The sequence below is a fragment of the Peromyscus californicus genome, unplaced genomic scaffold (genome assembly GCF_007827085.1).
Source record: "Peromyscus californicus insignis strain IS unplaced genomic scaffold, ASM782708v3 Scaffold_3__1_contigs__length_106647218, whole genome shotgun sequence".
NCBI lineage: Eukaryota > Metazoa > Chordata > Mammalia > Rodentia > Cricetidae > Peromyscus > Peromyscus californicus.
The window spans coordinates 28298867-28323396 of record NW_026294551.1 but is presented as its reverse complement, the minus strand read 5'-3'; the positions used below and the strand labels follow the sequence as shown (position 1 = coordinate 28323396).

General features: G+C 53.5%; 1 protein-coding gene across 25 annotated transcripts in view; it reads right to left on the bottom strand.

Moving 5' to 3' along the window:
• Cacna1g (calcium voltage-gated channel subunit alpha1 G) overlaps window positions 1-24530 on the bottom strand; it is a 65842-nt gene that overhangs the window by 39242 nt on the left and 2070 nt on the right. For 22 of the 25 annotated variants that reach the window (XM_052755716.1, XM_052755724.1, XM_052755725.1 and 19 more), the window contains exons 2-9: window positions 18469-18581; window positions 18105-18238; window positions 17722-17819; window positions 15624-15783; window positions 14376-14676; window positions 14114-14206; window positions 10980-11763; window positions 8478-8854 (exon numbers count right to left, since the gene is read on the bottom strand). In XM_052755716.1, the coding sequence (XP_052611676.1) occupies window positions 8478-8854; window positions 10980-11763; window positions 14114-14206; window positions 14376-14676; window positions 15624-15783; window positions 17722-17819; window positions 18105-18238; window positions 18469-18581 (2060 nt within the window). The remainder of the gene's footprint in view (window positions 1-8477; window positions 8855-10979; window positions 11764-14113; window positions 14207-14375; window positions 14677-15623; window positions 15784-17721; window positions 17820-18104; window positions 18239-18468; window positions 18582-24530) is intronic. The other 3 variants (XM_052755718.1, XM_052755740.1, XM_052755739.1) reach the window with 2 other exon arrangements.

Sequence of the window (24530 nt, the reverse complement as noted above, 5' to 3'; positions counted from 1 at the left end):
GTCCCTGTGGCAGGTTCCAGACTCCCCTCAGTGACTTCCTGGCTTCAGATCCCCTTTCTCAGGTCTCTGGTGGCTGAGTACTCCCTGCCATTCCTAGATGTCAGGGCCCAGTGGATATATGTGTTAGAGGTGGCTGGCATCCTGAGCCTTTGCAGCTGAGGCCCGGGCCTCTGCTCTGTGCTGATGCTGGCTGGAATCCTTCCTTGCCCATCTCCCAACCTGCTCTCCCCTGATCATCGCTGGTACCAAGCATAACCTGGTCAGCTGCTTGCTACCATACCATCTCCCTTGACTATGCTTTAAAGTGCCCTCTGTGGACAGAACATTCTTGATATAAAGGTGGGACTGAACCCAAAGTCAGCGGGCCTGCCAACTCTGAACCTTTCTACCTGTGAGACCTTGGGAAAGTCCCTTTCTTTCTAGCAGCAGCTAGAAAGTCTAGCAGCTCAGCCTTCCTGGAACCTCTTGTGTTATACAGAGAGTCACCACCTTGCCATGAGGCTTCTCTGCAGGACAGCGAAGGCTCGCAGCTCAGGCCTAGGCTCAGGTTCAGGTGGCCCTGAGGGTGCAGACAGTGGAAACAGCCCTCAAGTATGCCAGAGACTTGGCGGTGGGAGGGAAAAGCTAGGAGCAACATGGAGTTCAAAGTTAGTTGAAGTCAGTGGGCCGGTACAGGTGGGGGCACTCAAGAAGAGTATCCGTGGGAATAGCCCCAGCTGGGTGCAGCGGTAGCAGGAAGGGCAGAGAAAGGAACATGTGTGCGGTTGGGTGGGAGTGGGGGGCACCATACTCAAGACCCAAAATGTTGAGAGTGGGAAAGATGGTAAAGGATGAGGCTGCAGGGCCCTCGAGGACAGTGGCTTCCAGCCACAACTCAAGCTGGACCAGCCTTGGCCCACAGCACTGCCATTGATGCTTCTGCGGGGAGGGAGGAGCTGTGCAAGCCTGTGTGCTAAGAAGAGTCATCTGGCTGCAGTGGTGGCAGCATGCAGATGGCTTGGAGGGGAGACGAAGACCAATTAGGAGATACTGCAGCTGTCCCGGCTGGAGGCCTGAGAGCCGGTTCTGACAGACAGTGATGCGCCTTTCCCAGGGAAAGGTGGAGAAGCCAGACCAGAGCTGAGAAGGGGCTGGGTCAAGCCGCTCCTGGTCTGCAGTCCATGCCCAGTCCATCTCCTCAGCACCTAGCAGCTCCACTGATCCTAAAAGATTCTGCTCACCAATCTGGACTCCTCAGCTAATCTCAACCCTGCTTTGGATGTTCCCAGCTCACTCTCCCAGGAGCTAGGGTCTAATAAGCAGGCTGCAGGGATGCCTGAGTCAGGAGAAGGCAAGTATTCTGGAAGGTGTGAGAAGTCAGGGGACGACGGGGGTGGTAAGGAATTCCCCAACAATCTCACAGGCCACATACAGATTATGGTTTTGCCCTTCCCTTCTCAGCCTGGATATCACATCTCGGCACACTTCACCCCAGCACCCTCATTGTATTTCCGCCTGTGCTCCAGTAGCCAGCAGCTGGCTTTATCGCCTCCACCATCTCTCCAGCACTAGAAGTTTCCCAGCTGAATACAAGCCAGGTAGGCACAGCCCTGCCAGTGCTGGCCCGGCTTCAAGACAGCCAACCCAGGTCCCTGCCACTTAAAATTCTGGAGCCTTGAGCCTGGCATGGTGACCCGTGCCTGTAATCTCAGTACTCAGGAGGGAGAAGAATAAAGAGTTCAAGGTCATTCTCAGCTACAGCTACATTTTGAGTTCTAAGCCAGCCCAGGTTATAAGATAACCCATCTTTCACCAAAAAAGAAAAAAGAAAAAAGAGTGCTTGCCTAACATATGTGGTGCCCGGTTCGATCCCTGGCTACATAGTGAGACTCTCAAAAAGAAGTTAAAAAGGAAGAGAAGGGGGAAAGAAGGGAATGAGGAGGGAGGCAAGTCTGTCCTGCTCTTCCTGGTCAACCTCTGGCCTGGAGCCCCCTGGAAAGCTATTGAAGGTCAATCTCATGCTACTGACTTCAGAGGGCTCCTGCTGTGGGTCCCTGGTTCAGGTGAGTCCCCGTGTCCCTGCCGCTCAGCTGTATGCTGAACTGCTGAGTAGAGTAGTCAGTCACGAACCAGGCTATGCTGACCAGACAGTCCATGCCTGCTGGGCGGCCGCAGGGTTGTGTCCTGCTGGATCGGCAGTTACCTGTTCCCGTGTGGCTCTTCACTTCTGTCCCTAACATACCCACTCTTTCGGTTCCTTCCCGCACCCAGCCTGCACCTTTCTCTTCTCCCTCCTCTGCCTGCACTAGGACCCCCTACATCAGTCGACCCTGTCATTTCTCATGTGCTACTTTCCTGCTTTGCCCCCAAACAGAAGCTCTCTGCACACGCACCTATAAGCCGTGTCCCCCTCCCCTGCCACCCCCATCCCCATACACGGATCTTTCCAGTCCTTCTGGTATAACTGCCTTAGCAACATCCAGGCAGGACTGGCCCTCCTGCATCTGGCCCCCCTGGCCTCATGCAGCCACCTCCTGCCTCTCTAGGAGACCCTTCTCCAGCCGTCTCTTTTCCCCTCAGCCAGTAGTCTATAGATTTCCTCTAGGTCCACTCCCTCCCCTAGATGCCCCTGCTCCGCTGTCACTCCCCACCCTCCAGCTGTCACTGGGGTGTAGAGGACACTAAACAAACGTCCTCCAAGTCCCCGGCTTCTCCTCCCGCTGGCCAGCTCCTGCCTGATATCCCTCTCAGCATGGCCCACAGCCATCTCAAAGTCAACACGTCCAAAACAAAGCCTTCACCTCCTCTTCGAACCTGCTCCTTCCCCCTCTTCCCACGCCACCCGCCACCGTGCCTGGGAATTCTGCTTTGGAACCTCAGAGTTATCTGGGAGTCGCGCTTGCCCTTCATCCATCCCGACAGGCGGGTGCCAGGGCCAAAGGCCCTGCCAGTGGGCCGGCAGCCCATGCCCGCCCCTGTTCTCTTTGCACCATCCCCTTGACGAGAGGCTCTCATTGCCTGTCATCTGAGTGATAGAAACAGCTTCCTTGCCCTTCCCGGACCAGGCCTACACCTACTGGCGGCCCAGGCTTCCTCAGAGCCCTTCCCACATTCCTGTCACTCCCGGCTTGATCACCTTGTGCCCCTACGCCAATCCACTGCATTTCCAAGCTTGGCTGCTGGATGGTCCCTCATTTTGCCCCTTTCTGATACCGCCTTCCTCACCTATTGTGGAGGTGTGGCCACCTCTCCTTTGTCCCTTGGAGTCCAGCTCCTGGTCTCGGGGAGGGGTGTGTGTGTGTGTGTGTGTGTGTGTGTGTGTGTGTGTGTGTGTGTGTGTTTGTGAATTATCACTGAAAGGGAACAAGGACACAACACCACCTGGGAACTTCGGCTCCGCCCCCACCCTCTGACATCCTAGAATTCACCCAGTGGGCTGTGCCCAAGATGTGCACCCCATGTGAAACTGGGGAGGCCTAGAGCCGGGGGATGCCTAAAAGGACACAGCCTAAGAGCTCAAAACAGTACCCTTTGTACTCCCTTCATCCAAGACCCCTTGAAACTAGGAGGCTAGGTCAGGCAGCAAAGAAAAGTCTTGCTAGGTCCAAAGCCCCTGGTCCACAATCTGGAAAACAAGGACCAGGCCCAGGTAGAAGACATCCATAAAGCCTTGCCCTCAAATGCCGCATTTGGAATATCTATGTGGCATGTCCGTGTCTGAAGAAAGAGTGTCCCCAGCTTTCAACAGAACCAAAAAAGGAGTCAGTGTTCCCTTCAACAGTCCAGGCATACCACATGTGGACCCTACCCCCATCTTCCCCTCACTTCCCTTACTGTGAACCAACCGCAATCACTTATAAATAGAAACCTTCTCTGGACATATATCTGCAGTGACAGGATGGGTCCAGACACGAGTGACAAGCAGAATTGTCTGTATCCTGTCCTCTCTTGGCCTGAAAGGCTAACTACCCCAGACTCTCTATGTTCTTCAGCTTCCCCAGGCCTATATGCTGCCATCTTGCTTCTAAAACAAGTGGCTAGCACCTGCTTTTACTGGATTCAGAATCAAGAAGGGACAAACAGCCTGTGACTCCAAGACCTCAACTCACAGAGAGGTCCCAGATGGAACACAGGGAACAGGGCCACTTCTTGGACCCCCGATATCATCTCGAGCCCCTGCTCCCCACTGGAAGCCTGAGATTATCCTTGCTGTTCCCTCTCCTAATAGCTACCTGGTGCTAAGTCTAAAGATTTGGCTACCTGTGGGCTCTCCCCAGGCCCCTCCTCTCTGTCTCCAGGAATGAAAGTAGATCATGGACCACTCCACAACCCCTTCTTTCTCCTCCCCTTCTCCCTCATGGCTTCCAGGAAGCTTCTGATAAAACACAAACCTGGTCATATGACCTGCTAAAAATCTTTGCTAAGACTCTATCAGCACAAGCCAACCTCCTTCCTGTGCCTCTCAAGATCTGGCCTGAGTTTTCCCCGACTTAATCTCTTGTCACTTGCTCGTGCAGCCCATATCCAGTGCTCTCTCATTCTGAATGCCCGCATTCAGGTTTCAGTGTCTGGTACCTCTGGCTCTCCCCCTTGCTGCATCCTTGGATGGCTGCACCCTGCCTGTCCTTCAAACCCAGCTCAGGGTCCATTCCTTTCCAACTCCACATCCAGGAACTTGGCTATGGTGGGAGCATTTACACCATGGAAACTGGCAAGTTAGGTTGGGATTGTTTGTTTCTGGAGTACTAGAGTTTGAAACTAGGGCCTAGGGTATGCTAGGCAAGCACTCTACTCCAGAGTTATATTCTCAGCCTTCCTTTACTTAAAAGGTTTTTTTGAAGACTAGAGAGACAACTCAGCTGTTAAGAGCACTTACTGCTCTTGCAAAGACACAGGTTTGGCTCCCAAACACCCTCACAGCAGCTCAAAATCATCTGTGACTCCAGTTCCAAGGGATCTGACGCTTTTTCTGATCTCCATGAGCTCCTGCACATACATGATGCACAAATATCCACCCAACCACACACATATATACATAAATAAGTAAGTAAATATTTTAATTTGTTTATATACAGAATCTCAGTAAATTGTGCAGGCTGCCCTTGAACTTTTAATCTTTCTGCTTCGGCCTCTTGAGTAGCTGGGAAGGCCAGCACCATCAGGCCTGGTTTATTTTGTTTTGTTGAGGGCTACTTGATAAACATTTCTCAGCACCACTGCATAAACCCAATTCGGACACGTAGAAGATGTGTGTGGAATGGATGGATGGATGGGTGGATGGACGGGTGGGTGGGTAGATGAATGGATGGATGGATGAATGGATGAGTGGGTGGATATATGAATGGATGCATGGGTGGGTGAGTGAATGAATGGATGGAATAAAATGGGATGGATGGGATGGGTAGGTGGATGGATGGGGGAGGATGGATAAATGAATGGAATAGAATGGGATGGATGAATGGATGGGTAAGTGGATGTATAGATGGATGGATGGATGGATGGGTAGGTGGATGGATGGATAATTCACCATTCTGGACTCCCTGTACTGGCCCTTGTTGGTGGGACACATGCCTTGCCTCATCCTATAGTCACACCATATCATTTTTCTTGCTCAGGTACTCCTCAGTGTCCTATGTCCTTGTCCCTGTCACTGATCTTTCTGGGCACAGCAATACTACTGACAAGTGGTTAAGGGGCAGGGGAATCAGAACAGTGTTGAAATGAACATGGCCTCAGCCTTGGAGGTCTGGGGGGATATAACAAAATGATGTTTCCCCATCAAGAGGTAGGTAGAAGGGACAGACACTGTGCCCAGCCACAAAACGGAATAACGAGCAAAGTAGATGGCCGTAGTAGAAGACAGCACCTGGGGAAGAGGGCTGGGGCTACGTTCACAGCAATCCCCTCTCCAGGGCTCCCCAAGCGGATCAATACCAGAATTGATGGATGCAATTGCTTCATTAAGAGCCCTATGGGGAAAGCAAGAGCCTGGGGCCCAAGAGCCACCGCAGCAGCATCTGTGAGCCTTCCTTCCAATCAGCTCCACTTCCCCTGCAGTCAGCTCCATCTGAATCCTGAGCGTCTGTGCCTGCCCCCTCCCTGTCCTCCTTTGCATCTGGACCTATGTCTCTGTCTTCAGTGTCCTTTCTGTCTTCCTGTCTCTCTAAATCTCTGTCTCCGTCTCGTACCCCCCATGTCTCTGTCTTTCCTTCCACATCTCTGTCTTTTCTGTCCCTTTCCCCTTTCTGGGTCTCCATCTTTCCCTCTATGCATGTGTCCCATTCCTGTCTTTCCTCTAAGCCCCTCTGTATCGCTGTCTCTCAGCCCTGCATACTTGTTCACTCTCCTTCCCCTTCAGCACCCCCTCCAGCCTGCTCAGGGGCCCAGATGGTGGGACATTCACGCCGCAGTGCCTGCAAGCACAGGACCATGGCAGCTTCTGGAGTTATATGCCACCCTCCCTACCCTCTGAGCTTGCCAGGCGGCAACCAGTCATCTGCCCAGCCTGCTGAGGACTCCCACTCACTCTCATGGGGCCTTCAGCAACCAGGTACTAGGACAAACTTATTCCCACAGCAGATACTGCCCGCTCAAAAGGAAGGCTTCTGGTTACCGAGGGCTAGCGGGGAGCCAGGGTTGTCTCCTCTTTCCTCGGGAACGTGGGTAAGGAGATGCTGGAAGCACCTCAACTAATGGCTTTTCTTTCCACTCCAAAAGGGGCATCCTTCTTGACATCTAACTGAAAGCCCTCTTGCTGCAGCTTCCTCTGCCTTCAGCCTGTGTGACTCAGCTTCTTCCCAGTGCAATCAAAGCCTCCACCGCCAGCATCTGGCCGGGCAGGGACTGCTGGGCGCAATCCCACCCCCCACCAGGGGAGAGGGGAGGGCACCAAAAATGTGCTTGCTCCCTTGGGAGAGCGGGACCGGCACAACCCACACTGAGTGAAGTGGAGGAGGTGGTGATTCAGGCTAGGGGATCCAAGGTGGTAGAGGTTAGGGATTGCCCTCTCTTGGGTCACAGAAGGAGAAAATGCTGTCCCCACTCTCCCCCAGCCACCTGGCAGAGGAGAGCACCTCTCTGCGGGAGGCTGGCAGAGCCAGCATGTGCATACATGCCCACGCCCCACGCAGCCCAGACACAACACGCCCACCCAGTGCCATGCATGGCCACCCACTGGCACTGCAGCCGGTGTGTGGTTCCACCCATACACACACACACACACACACACACACACACACACACACACACACACACACACACACACACCTCGTTGGCACGGGAGAAGAACAGTGCATAGCCTAGCTGCTCCATACTGGGTCCTTCAAAGAACAGAGAATGGAGCCAATGAGATGTGACAAACGGGGGTGTGCCTGGCCAGGCAGGGCAGTTTAAGTAAGAGCCAAATGCTCATGACATTTCCAGGGCAGAGGTTGGTGGGGTGAGGGTACGGGGCTTCGAAACCCTCTGAAAAGTGCGCATTTTACTGGCTTCCCACACCCTGGCTAGGCCCCTACTGGTTGAGAGACTTCTCCTGTATCATGCTGGACTGTCACAAGCTCTCCATGCCTCTGTCTCAGCATGGGGATCTGGAATGAGGGGGTGAGCATGTTCAGTTCCAAACCAGGAAAAGAGAGGTTCTGGTGGCCCAGTTCCCTCTCTGCTGCCCCAGGCTGGCAAGAGCACCCAGACGAACGATGTGAGAGAGAAAAGCACGGAAGGACCCACGTGCATCACTACTGGCCAGCCTCTTTAGACAGCCCAGGCCAGTGTGGGCCCCCCTCCTTGGCCACACATTCCACCTGCGCAGCTTGGAGGTAGCTTCCCCCTCTCAGCCCAGATCTATAGCTGGCAGCCATTGACCCACAGAACAAGCTTCTTTTTTCCACACGACAGTCCTTCAAATATTTGAAGACAGCTCACTGTCCCTGCTGAACCTCTTCTCCTGACTAAACACCCCGCTTCTTGGAGCAGCTCCTCAACTCGCTGATTTCTAACCGTCTGGCCATTCTGGGCACTCTCATCTACCCAGAGCCACCCTGGTTCACAGCAAGGCTCTAACCTGAGGCCAAGCCAAGACTGCCTTGCGCCTGCATCCTGATGTTCTCTCAGGCACAGCCACTCAACACCGCCAATCCCTCACTTCTACCTGAGTGGCCCTCCTGCCTGTCAATCACCCTCTACTTACTGAGCTAGCACATCTCCTGCTTGCCTTGCCTTCTCCAAAGTCCCAAGTCTCTTCTGGTGGCTTATTGCCACATGCGATGCTCATTACTTATGCACATAAAGCCTCCCTCTTCTGAGAAACCTTCCCAGACAGAACATACCGGCACCTGCCTGGGCAACTACCATTCAGAAAGCATATAGCAATCATTGCGCTTACCCTCTAGAGACCCCACCCACCACGTCATCTCTTCGCCTCCCAGCCACTTCAACACAGAAGAGGAATCAACCCTAGGGAATAAGCAGTTGTCTGGAGCCAGCCTGGGCTGCATTCTTACCTGCTCGTGGTACTCGATGCCCATGCTGAGTGTATTGACCAGGATAGCGATCATAATTCCCCGGCCAAAGTATTTGCTATCTACGATCTTCCGGAATGTGTCACAGATGAGTCTCCAGAAAGCCAGCACAGAACTAGGCTCTGCATCTGGGCCCAGGCTCCGCTGCCGTCGGCTGTGGGGGTCCCGGAGGTCACTGTGCTGAGCATCCTGTGTGAACTCATACACAGCCTCACTGTCTGAGTCGGGCATTTCATGATCAGCGGACTCTGGCTCCCCTGCCCCCGTCCGGGCACAGTAGGGGCAACTGTCTGGCCCACAGGCTCCGCTGTCTGCCTTGGAGCAAGGGCTGGAGATCTTGCAGGAGCTATGGCAGGCTCCTGGAACAAAAGAGTGGGTGTTAGAGGATCAAGACGCTCACCAGGAGCTCCCCTGCCCTAGGAGGATGGAGAGCCTGTGAGAGAGAGGCGGGGGGGGGGGGGGGGGGGGGGGGGGGGGGGGGTTTTACAGTGATGGGTGTGCTAGGCACTTAGTGAATGGGGTGTTCCTGAATAACAGACTATTCCAATGTCAATAGCACCCTATTGATGGTCGCTTCTGAGGATCCTAGGGTTGTGGTAAAGAGGTCGCCACCATGTCCTCTGTGATCCTGTACAGCTATGTCCTATGAAGCTATGGCCTATGCCCTAGGAACTTTCTGCCAGGAACCTAGACCATCTCCTCTCCCTAGAGTGTGTAGGCCTGCACCCACACAGTGCTGAGTAGCATTTCCCAGGGGATCTTTGGGACCCACCCACCCATGCACACTTCTCGCCACCCACCCATGCACACTTCTCACCACACATACCAGACACACATACATACACACTACATGCACATACTGTGCATATGTATAGTGAACACATGCAATCTATATACCACAACACACACACACACACACACACACACACACACACACACACACACACAGAGCAAACACATGTGTACCCAAACACATCCATGCCACCCAATGTTTATTTTATTTTATTTTTTTATTTTTTATTTTTTGGTTTTTCGAGACAGGGTTTCTCTGTGTAGCTTTGCGCCTTTCCTGGAACTCACTTGGTAGTCCAGGCTGGCCTCGAACTCACAGAGATCCGCCTGACTCTGCCTCCCGAGTGCTGGGATTAAAGGCGTGCGCCACCACTGCCCACACCCAATGTTTATATACCAGACCCATGCACATATGTGCATGTGCAGACAGGCACCAGGAAGGAGCACCATACCCAAATGCATGTAAATCAGACAGTTGTACCCTCATATACACATGCACACATGGAACCCACGCTTCCTTCATGCCCACAAGCACACGTAGCATACCAGATGTGTTCTGAATACACACAGGGACATGTTCCAAGGCATCCCTGTCCATCTAAATCCTGTTTTGGTCACAGAATATGAGAAATGAATGACACCTCAGAGACTACTCAGGTAAAACAAGTGTGAGGACGTCCTTGGCTCAAGGCCTGACCCCCAGAAGACACAAAAAGCTATGTCCCCCTCCTGGATGTATCTGTATACCACAGGCCATCCGTTAGCTCCCACAGTAGTGATAGCCTCAATCCCACCTATTACACAGTGGGAAATGGAAGCCTAGGTGTGAGATGTGACTGGTCCTCCATGACCCACGGCAGGGCAACGAGAGAGCTAGCCTAAGAACCTTTCACTCTGTTTTTCTGTACTGACACTGTCTGGTCCCCACACACACTCCCAGGGGACATCTCACATATCCCATTACTTTCTATCACCACATCCTCCCTGAAACTTGGGTCGCAGGCTGTGTTTGCAAGGGTAGCCAGCCTACAAGGGGCAAGCATCACACTCCCCCAGGTCACCGATGTCCCACCCACGGGCTGGCCACTTTCAGCACTGGCTGCTCCTGCTCCAGGTCTCTGTTTACAGCAGTCACCTTGTGAGGCACCAGACTGCCACAGTCACACACCATTCCCCCCCCACCCCCCGCTGAGCCTTGGGACAAAGGACACAGAGTGGGCTGCAGAGCCAGACGGTCTCGAGGTCACACTCACCAACACCCCTAGCCACCTTGTTCCTTATGCACACCGCAAGGGTGCACACAAGCTTAATTACCAACCTGTCCAGAGGACTCAAGCGGATCTTGCCTGCAAAGCATGTGACAGGCACACATCGGGCAGCAGCAGTTAGATGGTATGGCCAAAGGCATAGAATGCAGCACATGGTAGGTGCGCATGTGTGACAGCTACCACCACTCCCTACATTGTAGTAATATGTACAATAATCATAGTCCCCATCTGAACAGATGAAACAGTTAGGGCTCAAAAGAAATGATGGAACAAATGGTTGAAGGTGCCAGGGCTACAAGAAGCAGCATGAGAAACTGGGAACTGGGCCCTGGGCCCTGGATCCTCAGACTCCGGACCCCTACTCTTCTAGATTACCACCCAGCCTCCAACTGTGGGGTCCCAGCACACCCACCCACGCTCTCACCCGTACTCTGTGTCTCCAGTAGCTTGTGCATGGAGCTGAAGGGCCCAGGTGGGATGTTGAGGCTGGTGAGGGTGGGGGGCCCAGGACTGGGGGCCACCTCCACTAGTGCCTTATCCTTCAGCATCTCTGGTGGAGGGCTGGTGTGCACAGTGGGGTACACCTTCCCACTACCCACAGTCCTGCCAGATGCCTCCGATGGGGACCTGGGAGGGGGTGCCTGGCAACGGACTGGCTCCAAATGGCAGTCGGCATGGTAGAAGCTGTGCACAGACTCCGCACCCCTCGGAGGGCCCCCCGAGGGAGTGGGTGTAGAGGGTGGTGGCAGCATGAGCCGGCGAGACCCATTGGCATCCCTGTCCTGGATCTCTGGGCTGGCCCGGGGAACTCTGAGCGTCCCATTACCCAGGTGGTAGTGGTGGTGATGGTGGTGATGGTGGTGCACCAGGTGGTGGACAGATAGACGACGGTGTGAACGAGAGCAGCTGCCACTGGGCTGGGGCTCCTGCCCACCATGGGCCACTGGGCTGCTAAGCAACCCAGCCCGCACACCTGCAGCCCTAGAGACCTGGGCCAGCCTGCGGGCTGCTTTGCGGAGGATGTACACCAGGTACTTGAGCAGCTCCTCATAACAGCTGCCTGGCTCGGAGAAGCTTGCCAGGGTGCTGGCGTTGGACAGGAATCGCACACGCTGCTCCCGCATCAGCTGGCTCTCCCGCTGCTTGGTCTCTGAGAACTGTGTGGCAATCACCACCAGGCACAGGTTGATCATGAAGAAGGAGCCCACCTGCAGGGGTGGGGGCAGAAAGAGGAGACGTCCTGAAGAAAAGCGGATCTAGATGCCGGCCGCCGGGATCAATGAATTCACCGTGGGCCAGGCATGGGGTTTGTAATCGTCCAGGCAGTCCCCCGTTTTATTGTCATGATAATTTGGGGAGCAGACACTTTGGTACTCGCTGCCACCTGAGCAGTGAAGAAGCTGGAGCTCAGACTGGTCAAGAAATTAGCCCACGATCACTCAGCTAACACAGACCAAGTTAAGTAAGACTGACACCAAGCCCTGTGGAAGTTCAGGGTGTTGCTACTGCTGGTGATAGCATGCTTTGCTGGTATCTCCCAGTTCCCAGCCTTTAAACGCGCATATGCTTGGAGACGCTAAGGCATCTCCCCAGTTTCTGGTTGAAGAGAATGCCGTAGAAATGAATGTACTACTGGGGACAGAGAACCTTCAACTTGGATTAAAACCTTTTGAGATTTACCTATAATTCTCCCACTTATTTCAATTCTAGCTGCATGATCTTGGGGGACACTCTTAGCCACAGGACTTCAGTATCCCCAGCTGAAAAGGGGGACCTTTATAGACTAACAAAACCATCATTCTGATTTGCCCATCCTTCCCCAGTCCCCACCTCCATGCCTCAGTTTCCCCCAGGACCCCGAGTAACCTACTGCTTAGACAACAAGCCTGAATGATGGAAATAAATATTTGTGGTGACAAAGCGGACTTTTTTTTCTCTAGCTCATGTCCTAGTAATTATGATAATTAGCTTCACTAGTGTGATTCCAGAGAGCTGTTTGGGAAGAATTTTCAGGAGGTGTGTGGGAGGGTGGAAACTAGGCCCCTGATGTCCCGGTCTACCCCTCCCCCACCGGAGCAAGCTTGAGAACAGCAACAATGATCAGATGAGCGGGTACCTCAGGGTACCCGGCCTCACCACTGTGGTAATGGTCAGGGGTGGTAAAGGTCCACAGCCAAGCTTTGCTCCAAGCTTGGTCATTCTTTCAGACCTGGGAAAGTTGTGGTAGCTTAGGGAAGACGCCCTTTCTCAGAGCCTACACATTGTCTCTCTCCCCAGAAGGAGCCTCATTCTGTCCCCACTTCTCTGAAGCTAGTCCTCAGTGATCTTAATCTTATTCATTCTTTTTTTTTTTTTTTTTTTTTTTTTAGGTTTTTCGAGACTGAGTCTCTCTGTATAGCCCTGGCTATCCTGGAACTCACTTTGTAGACCAAGCTGGCTACGAATTCCCAGAGATCTATCTGACTGTGCCTCCCAAGTGCTGGGATTAAAGGCGTGTGCCACCACGCCCAGCTTCTTAATCTCATTCTTAATCTCCTTCTCTCGGTATCTGACCCTCCACCTGGCTCTTCATTGGCCTCCTGGTGACACAGGAAAATGGAAGGGCTAGATTTTGAGTCGGTAACTTGGAGCTGACATCTCACCGCTATCCCTGACTTCCTACATGATCTTGGACCAGTGGCCAACCCTCTAGAGCTCTGAGTTCTCACTTAGAAGTTAGAGGCCACCATCCTTGAAGTGGCCACATCACAGGGGCATGTAAGGAAGAAGAGCTACACCAGCATTGATAGCCCTCCCCGGCAAGACTGGTCCACAGTTTAGACAAGGCGCATGGTGGGGGCAGATAAATGAGGGAAAGTCATTCTCCTTGCTTGGAAAACAAAGGTGGCAATGAGATCATGGTGAGGATGAAATGCCCAAGCCTCGGGGAGCGGTGGCTGGCACACTCTAAGTGCCCAATAAATATCAGCTATAAGTGGTAGCCATGAAAGCATCTCCTATGACTGGTAGTGATTAAAATGATTAAACGATACTGCTTTGGTCTGTCTTCTGCTTTCAGAAAGCCTTGGAATTTCAGAGCTGGAAGGAATAAGAGATCTCACAGTATTTCTCAATACTGATTGGAATTTTGAGTGTACAATTTTTTTGCTTGCAAGCGTTTCAGGATGTTTAACATCTTTCTCTTTTCCAACAGAATGCCAGCAGAGCTCCCCTAGAGTTCATGAAGTCAGAACCACATTTGGCCATTTCTGGGCACCCCTAGGGAAGGTGATGACAGCTTTGTGGGTTGAGAACCCTCTACTTTATGGGTAAAGAGTCAGAAGCCTATCAGGGGGCTGGGGCCTTAAAGGGGATGCCTTACAAAAGGTCCTAACGGTAGTAAGTGGTGGAGTCTGGCCTTGATCTTGGATGTCTCCTGACTCACCCCGTATCCTTCCCTAGCATGGCAGACGCCACCACCTCTACAGGACTTGAGAGCTAAGAATGTCCCCTCTAGTCACTGCTCCTTCTGCAACCCCATTGTCTCCCTCTCCCACGAAGGCTGAAGGAGTCACTCACGATGATGAGGAGAATGAAGTAGATGAAGTTGTAGAAGGAATGAGCATCCATCACAAAGTACATGATGTCGACCCAGCCCTCCAGGGTGATGACCTGAGGAGGCAAGAGAGATGGCTGACTCTGGCTGGGACCCCTAAAGCCTCCTTCCGCCTCCTCCACCAAGGCCCTGGCCACCACCCTAACCCCAAGGATGAGCACTCCCAGTCTGGGCTGTGTCCCGGGACTGTTGTGGGGGAACATCCCAAGGCCCCTATGGCCCCACCTGGAAGATGGCGATCCAGGCATAGCCGATGTTGTCGAAGTTGATGGCGCCTTTGAAGGGGTTGTGCTCGCCTGCAGAGCAGTTGGTGTAGTACTGGTTCCAGTTGACGCAGGTGGTGTTGCTGGAACTATTATAGGCCTCGTAGTCCAGACCACAGGGCGGGCCACCACCACCTTCCCCACGAAGGGTGGGCACGCTCCTGCAGGACCGCATGCCACTCTCCCTTGGCTGGGAGCAGATGAAGGGACTCTCATCCTCATTCTCTGTCTGGTAGTAAGGCTCCAGGTCCACACTCAGGGGGCTGCAGGGTGAGGGAGAGACAGAGGTAAAGTTGGGGAGCAGGGTTCTCCACAGAGAAGCCAAGAAAAGACTGGTGTGGGTACACTGAGGTACACAGAGGACAAGCCAGACCTAAAGTGGGAGAGGAGATTGGGCAGAACAGGGCTTTGTAGACAGGGAAGGAGCACTGAGGGATAGGAGAGCTTGGGCGGGAACTCCAGAGTCCAGGGGACCACAATAGGGAACTGGTTTTCCAACTTTGTTGGAAGTCAAAAATCACCGGGAAGAGTTTATTTCCCCACCCCTCCCCCACCCCTTTGTCATGTATTTCAGGCTGGCTTCAAACTCTATGTAGGTAAATGGTTGTGAACTCCTGGTTCTCTTGTCTCTGCCTCCTGAGCGCTGGGATCACAGGTGTGCACCACAACACACAGTTTATGGGGTGCTGGGGATTGAACCCTGGGCTTTGTGCATGCTAGGCAAGCACTCAAGGAGTCTCCTCTCTCTCTCTCTCTCTCTCTCTCTCTCTCTCTCTCTCTCTCTCCCTCCCTCCCTCCCTCCCTCCCTCCCTCCCTTTTTTTCTTTCTTTCTCTTGAGGCAGGGTCTCACTATGTACCTCTGGCTGACCTGGAATTCACTATGTAGACTAAGCCAGCCTGAAACTCAGATTCACCCAACCCTTTCTCCAGAGTTCTGAGATTAAAGATGTACACCACTGTGCCTGGCTTCTGAAGGGCTTCTTCAATGCTTAGATCCAAGTTGAACCCCAGGTCAATGCAATGGGAATCTCTGGAAGGCAGACCTGGGCATCAGGGCTTTAAAATGCCCCAGGTTATTCCAATGTGTAGCTAGGTTTGAGAGCCAAATGCATGCCAGTTAGGAGAACAGCTATATCCATGGCAACAGGAAGCCAGGGACTAAGAGAGGTCCACAGCCCCCCAGTCCATCACCCACCGGTCCACCACTCACAGGCTGAAATTCTCAGGGAGGAAGCATCGGTTCCGCAGCAGCCCTGCCCACAGCTGGACACCGACGATGCCAAAGATGAAAAAGACGAAGAAACAGAGCAGCAGGACATTGCCCAGCATAGGCAAGGTGTCCAGAAGTAATGTGACGAGGATGCGCATGCCTGTGGAGGCAGAAGAGCCATGCTCGCCCAGGCTCGCCCAGCTGGGCTGAGTGCCACAGGCCTGGCAGTCTTCCCCACGAGGGCCCACTGGGGATGCTGAGCAGGCCCAATTTAAGCTGGAGGGGAGACGGACAGATATGCCTACATCTCCCAGGCAGTCCTTGAAGCCCCCTCGGTCCACCCATATGAACTGCTGTATGGTACCAACACTTATCCAGAGTAACTGTGGTTTCCAAAGCTCTCTCAGGTTTCTGAGTCCCACCTTACTCTCTCATTGTCCCCACGGGGCTGATGATATCACCCCCAATTTACAGATGAGAAGTCTGAGGCTCACAGAAGTGACGTGAGATGCTCAGGATGGGAGCTGCTAAATGTAGGCGCCAGGACTTAAATTTAGGTTTTTGTGCTTCCAAATCCTGCTTCCCAAGGCACAGGCACACACACACACCTCCCACTTCCTTCTCTCACCAGACACAGTCACCTGACCTTCCTAAAGGATGGCCCCTGGGGGCCATTGGGGAAACTGAGACAGATCTCCTGGAGGAAGGCTGGAAGGCAGCCAAGATGACCAGCACTTTACCAGGTTTCTGAGCCCACCCCCAGCCCCTAGCCCTGCATCTCTGTTCCCTGCTGGGGCTGGATCTTGAAATCAGGGTCTGAAGAGATACAACTCTGTCTTCTTGGGAGTATAGCAGCTAACGCTCCCTCCATGGACAAAGCCACCACATTTCCAATCTCAAATAAAAGCCCCATTAGGGATCCATTCTCCTTCCTCACTCCAGGTCTAGGACTAGTACCTGAACTAGCCCTTAGGAGACCCAGACCTCCCAAGCCCTTGTCGAACCGATGGACCTCTAGTGGCCCATTTGACCCCCAAAGTGCCCTGTGTGGGCCCTGCTTTCTCAGGGGTAAAGGTTCTAAACACTAACACAGCAACTGATTAATCTTCCTGGTTACTACAGCCACCCTTCCCTGAGCAGCCGGCCAGTCCTTGTCCCCTCAGTTCCTTCCACCCTCCTTCAGCTCCTCAGAGCTCCAACTAAGATCAGTTCCTCAGGGCTTGCATTAAGGGAATTACAGCAGTGACTAGTCTGAGGTCCATCAATCTAGCAACTGTCACCTGGGAGAGGAGGCCAGCCACGCCTCTCTTCTGGATCTCCTGTTAACATGGAGCATGCCCCCCCTACTCCCCGGGACTCATTCAGCAGCTCTGCCCTCCCAGAAGTAACCGGATCATACACACACACACACACACACACACACACACACACACACACACACACACGCAGTTACCACAGCATCAGGCAAGGCATAAAGTCAGGCACAGCGCCCCCTCCTGAGGCCCCAGTGGGGACCATCTGCAGCTTATGCAGGCTGAGGAATTGCAAAGGGGGCCTGCAAAGGGGGAGGGGCCGAATGTCAGGGGAGCTGAAGCTGCCAAACCTTTGCTGGCTCCAGAAACCAATGCGGTTTAATTTAGATAATGGTCTCGGCAGTCACTGCAAGAGTTGGAAGGGGGGGGGGGGGTGGGAAGTGGGGGTGGGGGGGAGAAATGCAACCACAGCCGGAGGGTAAGGCGTGGAGTGGCCTTGTCTTGAGAGAAGTGGTGTTCCATGCCAGTACTGTCACACCAATGAAAACCAAAAAGACCATTAACAATTTGTGTCTCCTCTTGCTGGTCGGATGATCTCTCCACTGGTCCCCACCCACCCTTATTCCCCTGGAAAGGGGTCATCTGAGGTGTTTCTAAGACTCTGGCCCAAAGCCTGGCTGAAACGAGTGGAATAGAGGTTTTTCCCAGGTAGCTTTCCTAGTGATAACACCAGGGTTAGAGGCTCTGACTGGGTCCCTCCTCTGCCTCAGTTTCAAATGGTCAGGTCATGAAGCATTTCCTCTGAGGGCCCTCTGTCCAGGGGGGAGGGCTAAGGGGTCACTCACTGGGCACCCGGTTAATGGCCCTGAGCGGTCGCAGCACACGGACTGTTCGGACTGCTGAGAAGCTGACGTTCTGCAGGTCCAGCGAATACTCCAGCATCCTGTGGGGAGGGGCCGGGAAGGAGGCCCTTTGAGTTTGAGGCCAACTCCACTTGAAAGAAGCCAGTGAAGAATCCTGCTGTGGTGGCAGGATGACCTAGGACTCTTCCCTCTCCTCCACCAAGGGAAGCTGAAGATCAGCTCTCTGTCTAGGGGGCCGGGGCACCCCCAGCAATGACAGTCTCCTCAGAGGAGAGCAGACCCAAAAGGAAGAGCAGAGTGGACAGCCAGACAGGCAGGAGACCTGCCCAATGCTCTCCCACCCTAACCCAAGCCCTAGCCCTCACCCCGCAATGACGATGAAGAAGTCAAGCCGGTTCCAAGTGTCTCCCAGGTAACATTTCTTCCCAAAGATGCCCAAGGCCACCATCTTCACCACCATTTCCACGGCAAAGAAGGCAAAGATGAAGTCATCGAAGGCCTAAGGTGGGGAGGAGGAGCTGCTGAAACTGAGGAGAATGGGGGACACACCCACCCCACCCAGTGCCCACCAGCTGGATCAGGGCTTCTAGCAGACCAGAATTCAGGGCTTTAAGATCCAAGAACCACTCAATCCTTCCTCTAATACACACAGACAGACAGACAGACAACACACACACACACACACACACACACACACACACACACACACACACACGCACTCACACTCACCTGCAAGATCCGGCAGCGCTGGGAGTCACAGGCAATGTCCTCGCATGGCCTGAACATACCAAGAGTCACACAGTTGAGAAGAATGACCAACATGCTGATGCGCTCGAACCAGGTACCAGGGGTCAAGGAAACAGCTATCCAGAGCCTGAGTTAAAGGTGCCTCCCATGCCATACCTAACACTTGCGACCTGTCAATTAAGCTCCCATTGCCTTTGGAAACACTACAAGTGAGGTGGAAGAGGACTGGTCTGCCGTGGTCATTTTCTCTCTCCAGCCCCATCTTCCTCATTTGTAAGGCAGAGGAGGCCGTAAATACCCTGACTATTTGCACAAGCCATGTAGGGAATAGAATTGATTGTGGAAATGCCAGGCTCCATGAGTTTGCTCTGAATCTGATCCTCCTCTCCCCACCGCACTGGGGAGATGTGAGAAGCAAGTGAGATAATGTATGCGAATGTGTTACACAAACCTACAGTCGGATTAAGCCTGCCTTACAGTTTACCACGCACTTTCACACAATGCCACCATTGCTGCTCACAACAGCCCCGTGAAGCATCCAGGGTGGATCATTTTATTCCCCACAACCCAAGGACAGCAAGACCCAGAGAGCTGAAGCCAAGTCATATGGCAAAGTTGCTCAAGGAGCCAAGACGAGATGAAGGCTTCCAAGCTCATGGTCTACTCCATTATCTTCCCTGCGCCACAACTGCTCCAGCAGGCAGGGACTCGGGATAGCCCTGGTACCAGAAAGAAAGCCCACATCTGCAGCTCTGCCCCCCGTCACCACTTCACAGGAACCCAAGGCTCTCTCTCCAGCCCTAGCTTCTCCAAGTCCTCAGCCTTTTAGTCACATTCACGCCTTTTGGAATCAAAACCCGTGCCAGACCCTGCACTTGGTACAAGCCTCAGCTGTGCAGAGTGGGCAGTAGTGGCACCATACATGTGGCCAGGCGACCACCACACCTTTTGTACCTTCTAACCCAGACCCAAGCAGCTAGGGGCAGAGGGACTTCTGTCCTGGGCCTTTCTGCGTGGTGAGTTCTGTTGAAAGGTTTGGTTTACCTGCCTGCAGCCCATTGGCATGAGGATATACAAGATGACCTCTAGATAAAGAAGGCTCCGGGCCCTGGACCCCACAGATGAACAACAAGCCAGCCTAGCTTCCTCATCAAAAGATAGGAGCGAGGCGGAAAGAGCAAAGCACAGTCTAGGAAGGAAAGAGGACGGGGTGTGGCAACCGGCTGTCTGTCTGTCCTGCCAGTCCACTCAGGGCCCCAGAGCCCACAGACCCTTCCTGTCTTAGCCTTGCTTCTGAGACGAGAAGGCTTCCACCAGGCATGAAGAGATAATCAGGAGGATTCAGAGACCCCAAATCCATCCTCCCAGATGGCCCCCATCACTGTGCTGAATCTCCAACACTGACTTCTCCCTCGACCACCTCGAAGCCCTCCTCATTCCTGTCAGCAGGCTCTCTTCTCTTGGGTGCACATCGCTGTCACCCCCTGTGCCTAGCACCCTAGAAATCCTGAGACATTTCAGTTTCCCTCATATCCATCCCTTTAAAAAAAAATGAGAGTAAAAAAAATAAAATAAAAGCCTGTGTTTGAAGCGGGAAAGTAGGTGAGGGGGAAATGAAGTGTTTCTATGGGGCTGTTTTCCTGAGTGTAGCCGACGGATCTCTCTCCAGAATGGGGGTCAGCCAGGGGTCACTCTGGAAAACAGGGAGAAAGCCACCACTTGGAAGGAAAAGGACACAATTACCCTTAATAACTGGTCTATGCTCCTCAAGCTAACCCACTCCTCTCTGCAGGAGAAGCAGCACCCAGGAGGGGCCCGCGGGAACAATAGTAGGGGAGAAGGGTTCCAGGATATGTACTGGGACGTCTAATGGCAGTGACTCTACCGAGTGAAGTCATCCATATGCTTGGCTTTTCTCTGTGCTGGCTACAGGCTCCTGGCAGGTAGGGATCCTCGGCTACATCCTTCACAGTACCCACACACAGAGCCCAGTGCAGTATATAGTCCATAGCAGATGATCGGTGCACAGGAAGAGTGAATGAATGAATGAATGAATGAACTAACACATCAATCCGTCAGTTGTCTGCTGATCTAGAAGCCAGATTTGCCTCCCCACTCATGTTTTCCTGATGTTCCCCTCTGCAGTGACAAATCAGTCACGGTGATATGGGGCGTAACAGAGCTGACCCCACAGAGGAGACGGCCCCCTCTCAGGCGCCTACTTTTTACAGGCTCACACTGGGGCCCCTGGTAGTCAGAATCTGACCCCAGACAATTCCACATCAGGCTCTTCACCAAAATTCCCTTCTGCAGGCCCCTTGGCAATCCAGCCTGCACCCAGGTACACGCCTTGCACTCTACCTTCCCCTTCACTGTAGATAAGTACAAAATCTAGAATAACTGAAATAGAGGATTATTTAAGAGGGTCTTTCACCCTTCCCGGGGTGGGGCTTGTTTCCTTGGGAACATGGCAGTATGTCACTGTGTGATGTTCTCCTGTTGCCATAACAACAGGAGAATGTGTCACCAGGTGGTGTGGATTTGTTGCCATGGTAATTAAAGAGACATCCCCCTCCCCTACACAAGCTCTCCCCTTGCCCAGACTGCTCTCTTGTCCATGCAAGGAAAGAAAAGCAGGGAGGCCCACAGGTTATCAGGTTGGGGGGAAACCATGTGACAGATCTCCATGGTAACCAAGGGAACGGGGGACACTGGTTGCCATAGTGACTATGAGAGACCTGTGCGGTCACATGTCTACTGTTGCTATGGTGACTGTCCGGGCTGGAGTGGATCCCAAAGGGTGGGAGCAGGAGAGGGGAGGATCTTTCTCCTCCCCACAGCCCACCATCAAAAGCAGAGAAAAAGAGAATGGCAGAAGAGGACCTCTCTACCCTCCCTCCCCCTCCTCTCCTTCCTGGGAGAGGGAAATAGAGCATGTTATATCCACAAATGAGTCTTCTCCATAGCTTTTTATCTAGACACAGCTTTGGCCTAGCCTGGCAACTATAGATCTAAGGCCCTGGGCCTGGGGTGTGAACCCAGACAGCAAGCAGGTCTTCTAGCTGCCTCCCTCCCTCCCAGAAGTCTGGAAATGTGAGACTAAGGAACACTGAGGAGGAAATTGGCCTGGACCCAGGAATTCTGGCCTTCTAGTAAGAGTTGGGGGGTGGGGGCCACGTCCTTGCCTCACCCATGCCACAGAGAGGTTGGTGGTCTATGGGATCCAATGTTCCCTAGGGTGGAGGAAGATTCAGGGGTTCAGTCTGATGGCCTGTGCTCATTTTTTCCCCTTCAGAAAAGGGGATTCCCCAACAGAGGCCCCCTCCCTCTAACTAGTCTGTTTCCCTGTGCACCCCCAGCTCCGGTGTGTGGGTGTGTGGGGAGAGAGGTTTCCAACTAAACTGAAAACTGAAGCCTGCCCGAAAGGCAGCCAGCCCCACCCAGAGACAGAGACAGGAGACACAGAGACACAAGAGAGAGCGCCACTGGAATCTTTGGGAGGGGAAATAGGCCAGAAATCTGATTCAAACGTCTGTGACTCTGTGTGTGTGTGTGTGTGTGTGTGTGTGTGTGTGTGTGTGTGTGTGTGTGAGCATGTGCGTGTCTGTGTGTGTGAGCAGTGTGTCTGTCGCCATCCCGACTAAGGCAGGCAGGGAGGGGTGAGAGCTGGGGCGGGAGCAGCAGAAGGGGGGCAGGGTGGAGGGGTAATCCCAGGAACGGCTCCAACTGGCACGAGGGGTGATGGGGAGTCCCCCAGCAGTGGAGCAGAGTGCGTGCAGAGGAGTCTATATGACCCAGAAGAAAGGAGGATCTGGGACAGATTGCCGAAGATCCCCTGCCCCCAGTTCCACTTTATTCTTTTCTCTAGCCCTTCTCCCCAGAATCTTCTCTAGATGGTCTAGGGTTTGGAAAGGGGACGAGGAACATATGAGATTCAAATAACCTCCCCCCTCCGAGACACACACACACACACACACACACACACACACACACACACACACACACACACACTTCCTCTGAGGACCCAGTGGAGAATCCTTCCTTGGGAAGCACAGGAACACTTGGGGCACTGGGACAATGGTAAGGAAGACTACAGAAATTCCTAGGGCCTCCTCCCTTCTAGAGGCACACACTCAGACACACACAGTGACACACAGTCCCACACTCACATTCACTTCTGGAAGCCATTAGGACTCCTGCCTCTCAGGCCTCCCCCTTCTCCTCCCCCCAACTCCTGGCAGGCTCCCCTCTCCTTCCCTGGCCCCCTCCCACCCCTCCTTTCTCGGCATCCCAAATGCCAGCCTGTGATTTCCAAATGAGAAAAAGCTGTGCTGGGCTCTGAGCTTGGAGAAACTCCTACACAAACTTCCAGATGTGACACAACAGCCCGAGAGGGAATGCTTAGGAACTCCTTCCCGGGAGGGGAAACGCACGCCCTCACACTGTAAGAAACACACTGCAAAGGCCAGCATTCCCCGTAACCTGGGAGGCTGTGGCCTGCCTGGGTGCTAGTTGGGGCCCAGGTCTCTGCTCTCCCCAATACAGGAACATATACTTTCGTGTCCATTCTACCTCTTGTTGTCCTTCCTCCCCAACACACACACACCACACACACACACACACACACACACACACACACACACACACACCCTACCTGCATCTAGCTCTTCACTCTAGGAAATCTGGCCTCTTAATGAGGCTGCAAGAGGAGGGGGCCAAGAAAAGTATAGTAAGAAAAAGGCTAACTAGTTTCAGTTAACTGGGGGTGGTAAGACTGTCCTCAAGTCCCTCAGGACCAATGTCTTCATGACCTACATTGGGGACTCCTGGAGCCAACAGAAGCCTCGCAGAAACCAAAAAGAGAGAAAGGACAGGGGGGAGCTACGGGGCAGTTCAGAGCCCCTCTCTGGCAGTGGGAAGTACAGTTGCCCTTGTCACTTGGATAGGATTGGAGCTGGAACGATGGAGAGCACAGTGCAGGCAACCCCCTTTACCAAGAAATTGTTCTCAGCATACCCCCAGTTGACCTGCTAGCTCGTCTAGATATAGGGACATAGGTTCTACACAACCAAGACCACCCCCTCCAGACTGGGCCTGCTCCCCAACCTCCAGATTAACACTAAACTCCCACCTCTCTTCCCTCTTACAAGCCTAGTCTCTTATCTCCTTCCAGGAAAGCGTTTACCTCCAGATCCTCCACCTGGAGATAGGGCAAGTGGGCAGAGATGCTTGCCAAGAGCTCTGTTCTTAGGGGGCATTGGGAAGGAGAGGAAGACAAGATCGTCCAGTTACCCCAGGATCCCTGAGGTGGAGAAGACAAGCACTGCTGGGGCTTCCCCATTCATAATATGGTTAGGAGTGGAGAGGAGGGCTTCTTTTCCCATCTCCATCTCGGTCACGGAGCAGGGGACCTTGGGATGGAGGCTCACCACTCAAGATGTGTTGTCTGTTGGCAGCAGTTGGAGAGGCCACAGACCTCAGAGGCCCCTGCTCTCCTTTCTTCAGCTCAGAGAAAGGAAGGACAGGCGGAAGGGGCAAAGTATTGGGAAGGATGATTAGGGGCGCTCCTGAAGACTCACAGAGTGTAGAGCAGGGGGTGGGGGACTCAGGCTCATATCCTGCTTTGCGCACTAGAGGAGTCAGCGCTGCAGAGAGAAGGCGGCACCAAGCTTCCCACTGCCCCTGTTCTCTCCAAAGCAGAGCCCGGCTTGGGCTCTCAGGGGCTACAGGGTAGAACTGGGGTCTCCCACCCTGAGTCCCAGAGAGCCTCTGGGCTGGAAGGAGAGAGCCAAAAGAGACTAGGGGTTCCTGGGATATTAGTGCCAGCCAGCCCCCCCCTTTCTGGTACCCCCGAGCTGGGCGTCAGTCAAGCCTGTGCTTTGTGCTACGGGTTTTAGAGGGCGAGGGGCCCCCTGACCGCTCCAGGCTGGGAAGAGGTGCGGGTGAAGAGCAAAATTCATCTGCCTGGGATGTGGGGCATGCACTTCCAAAACCTAGCCACAGGGTAGGCTTGGGGTGCCCGACCTCAGTCCTCCTTAGTGAAC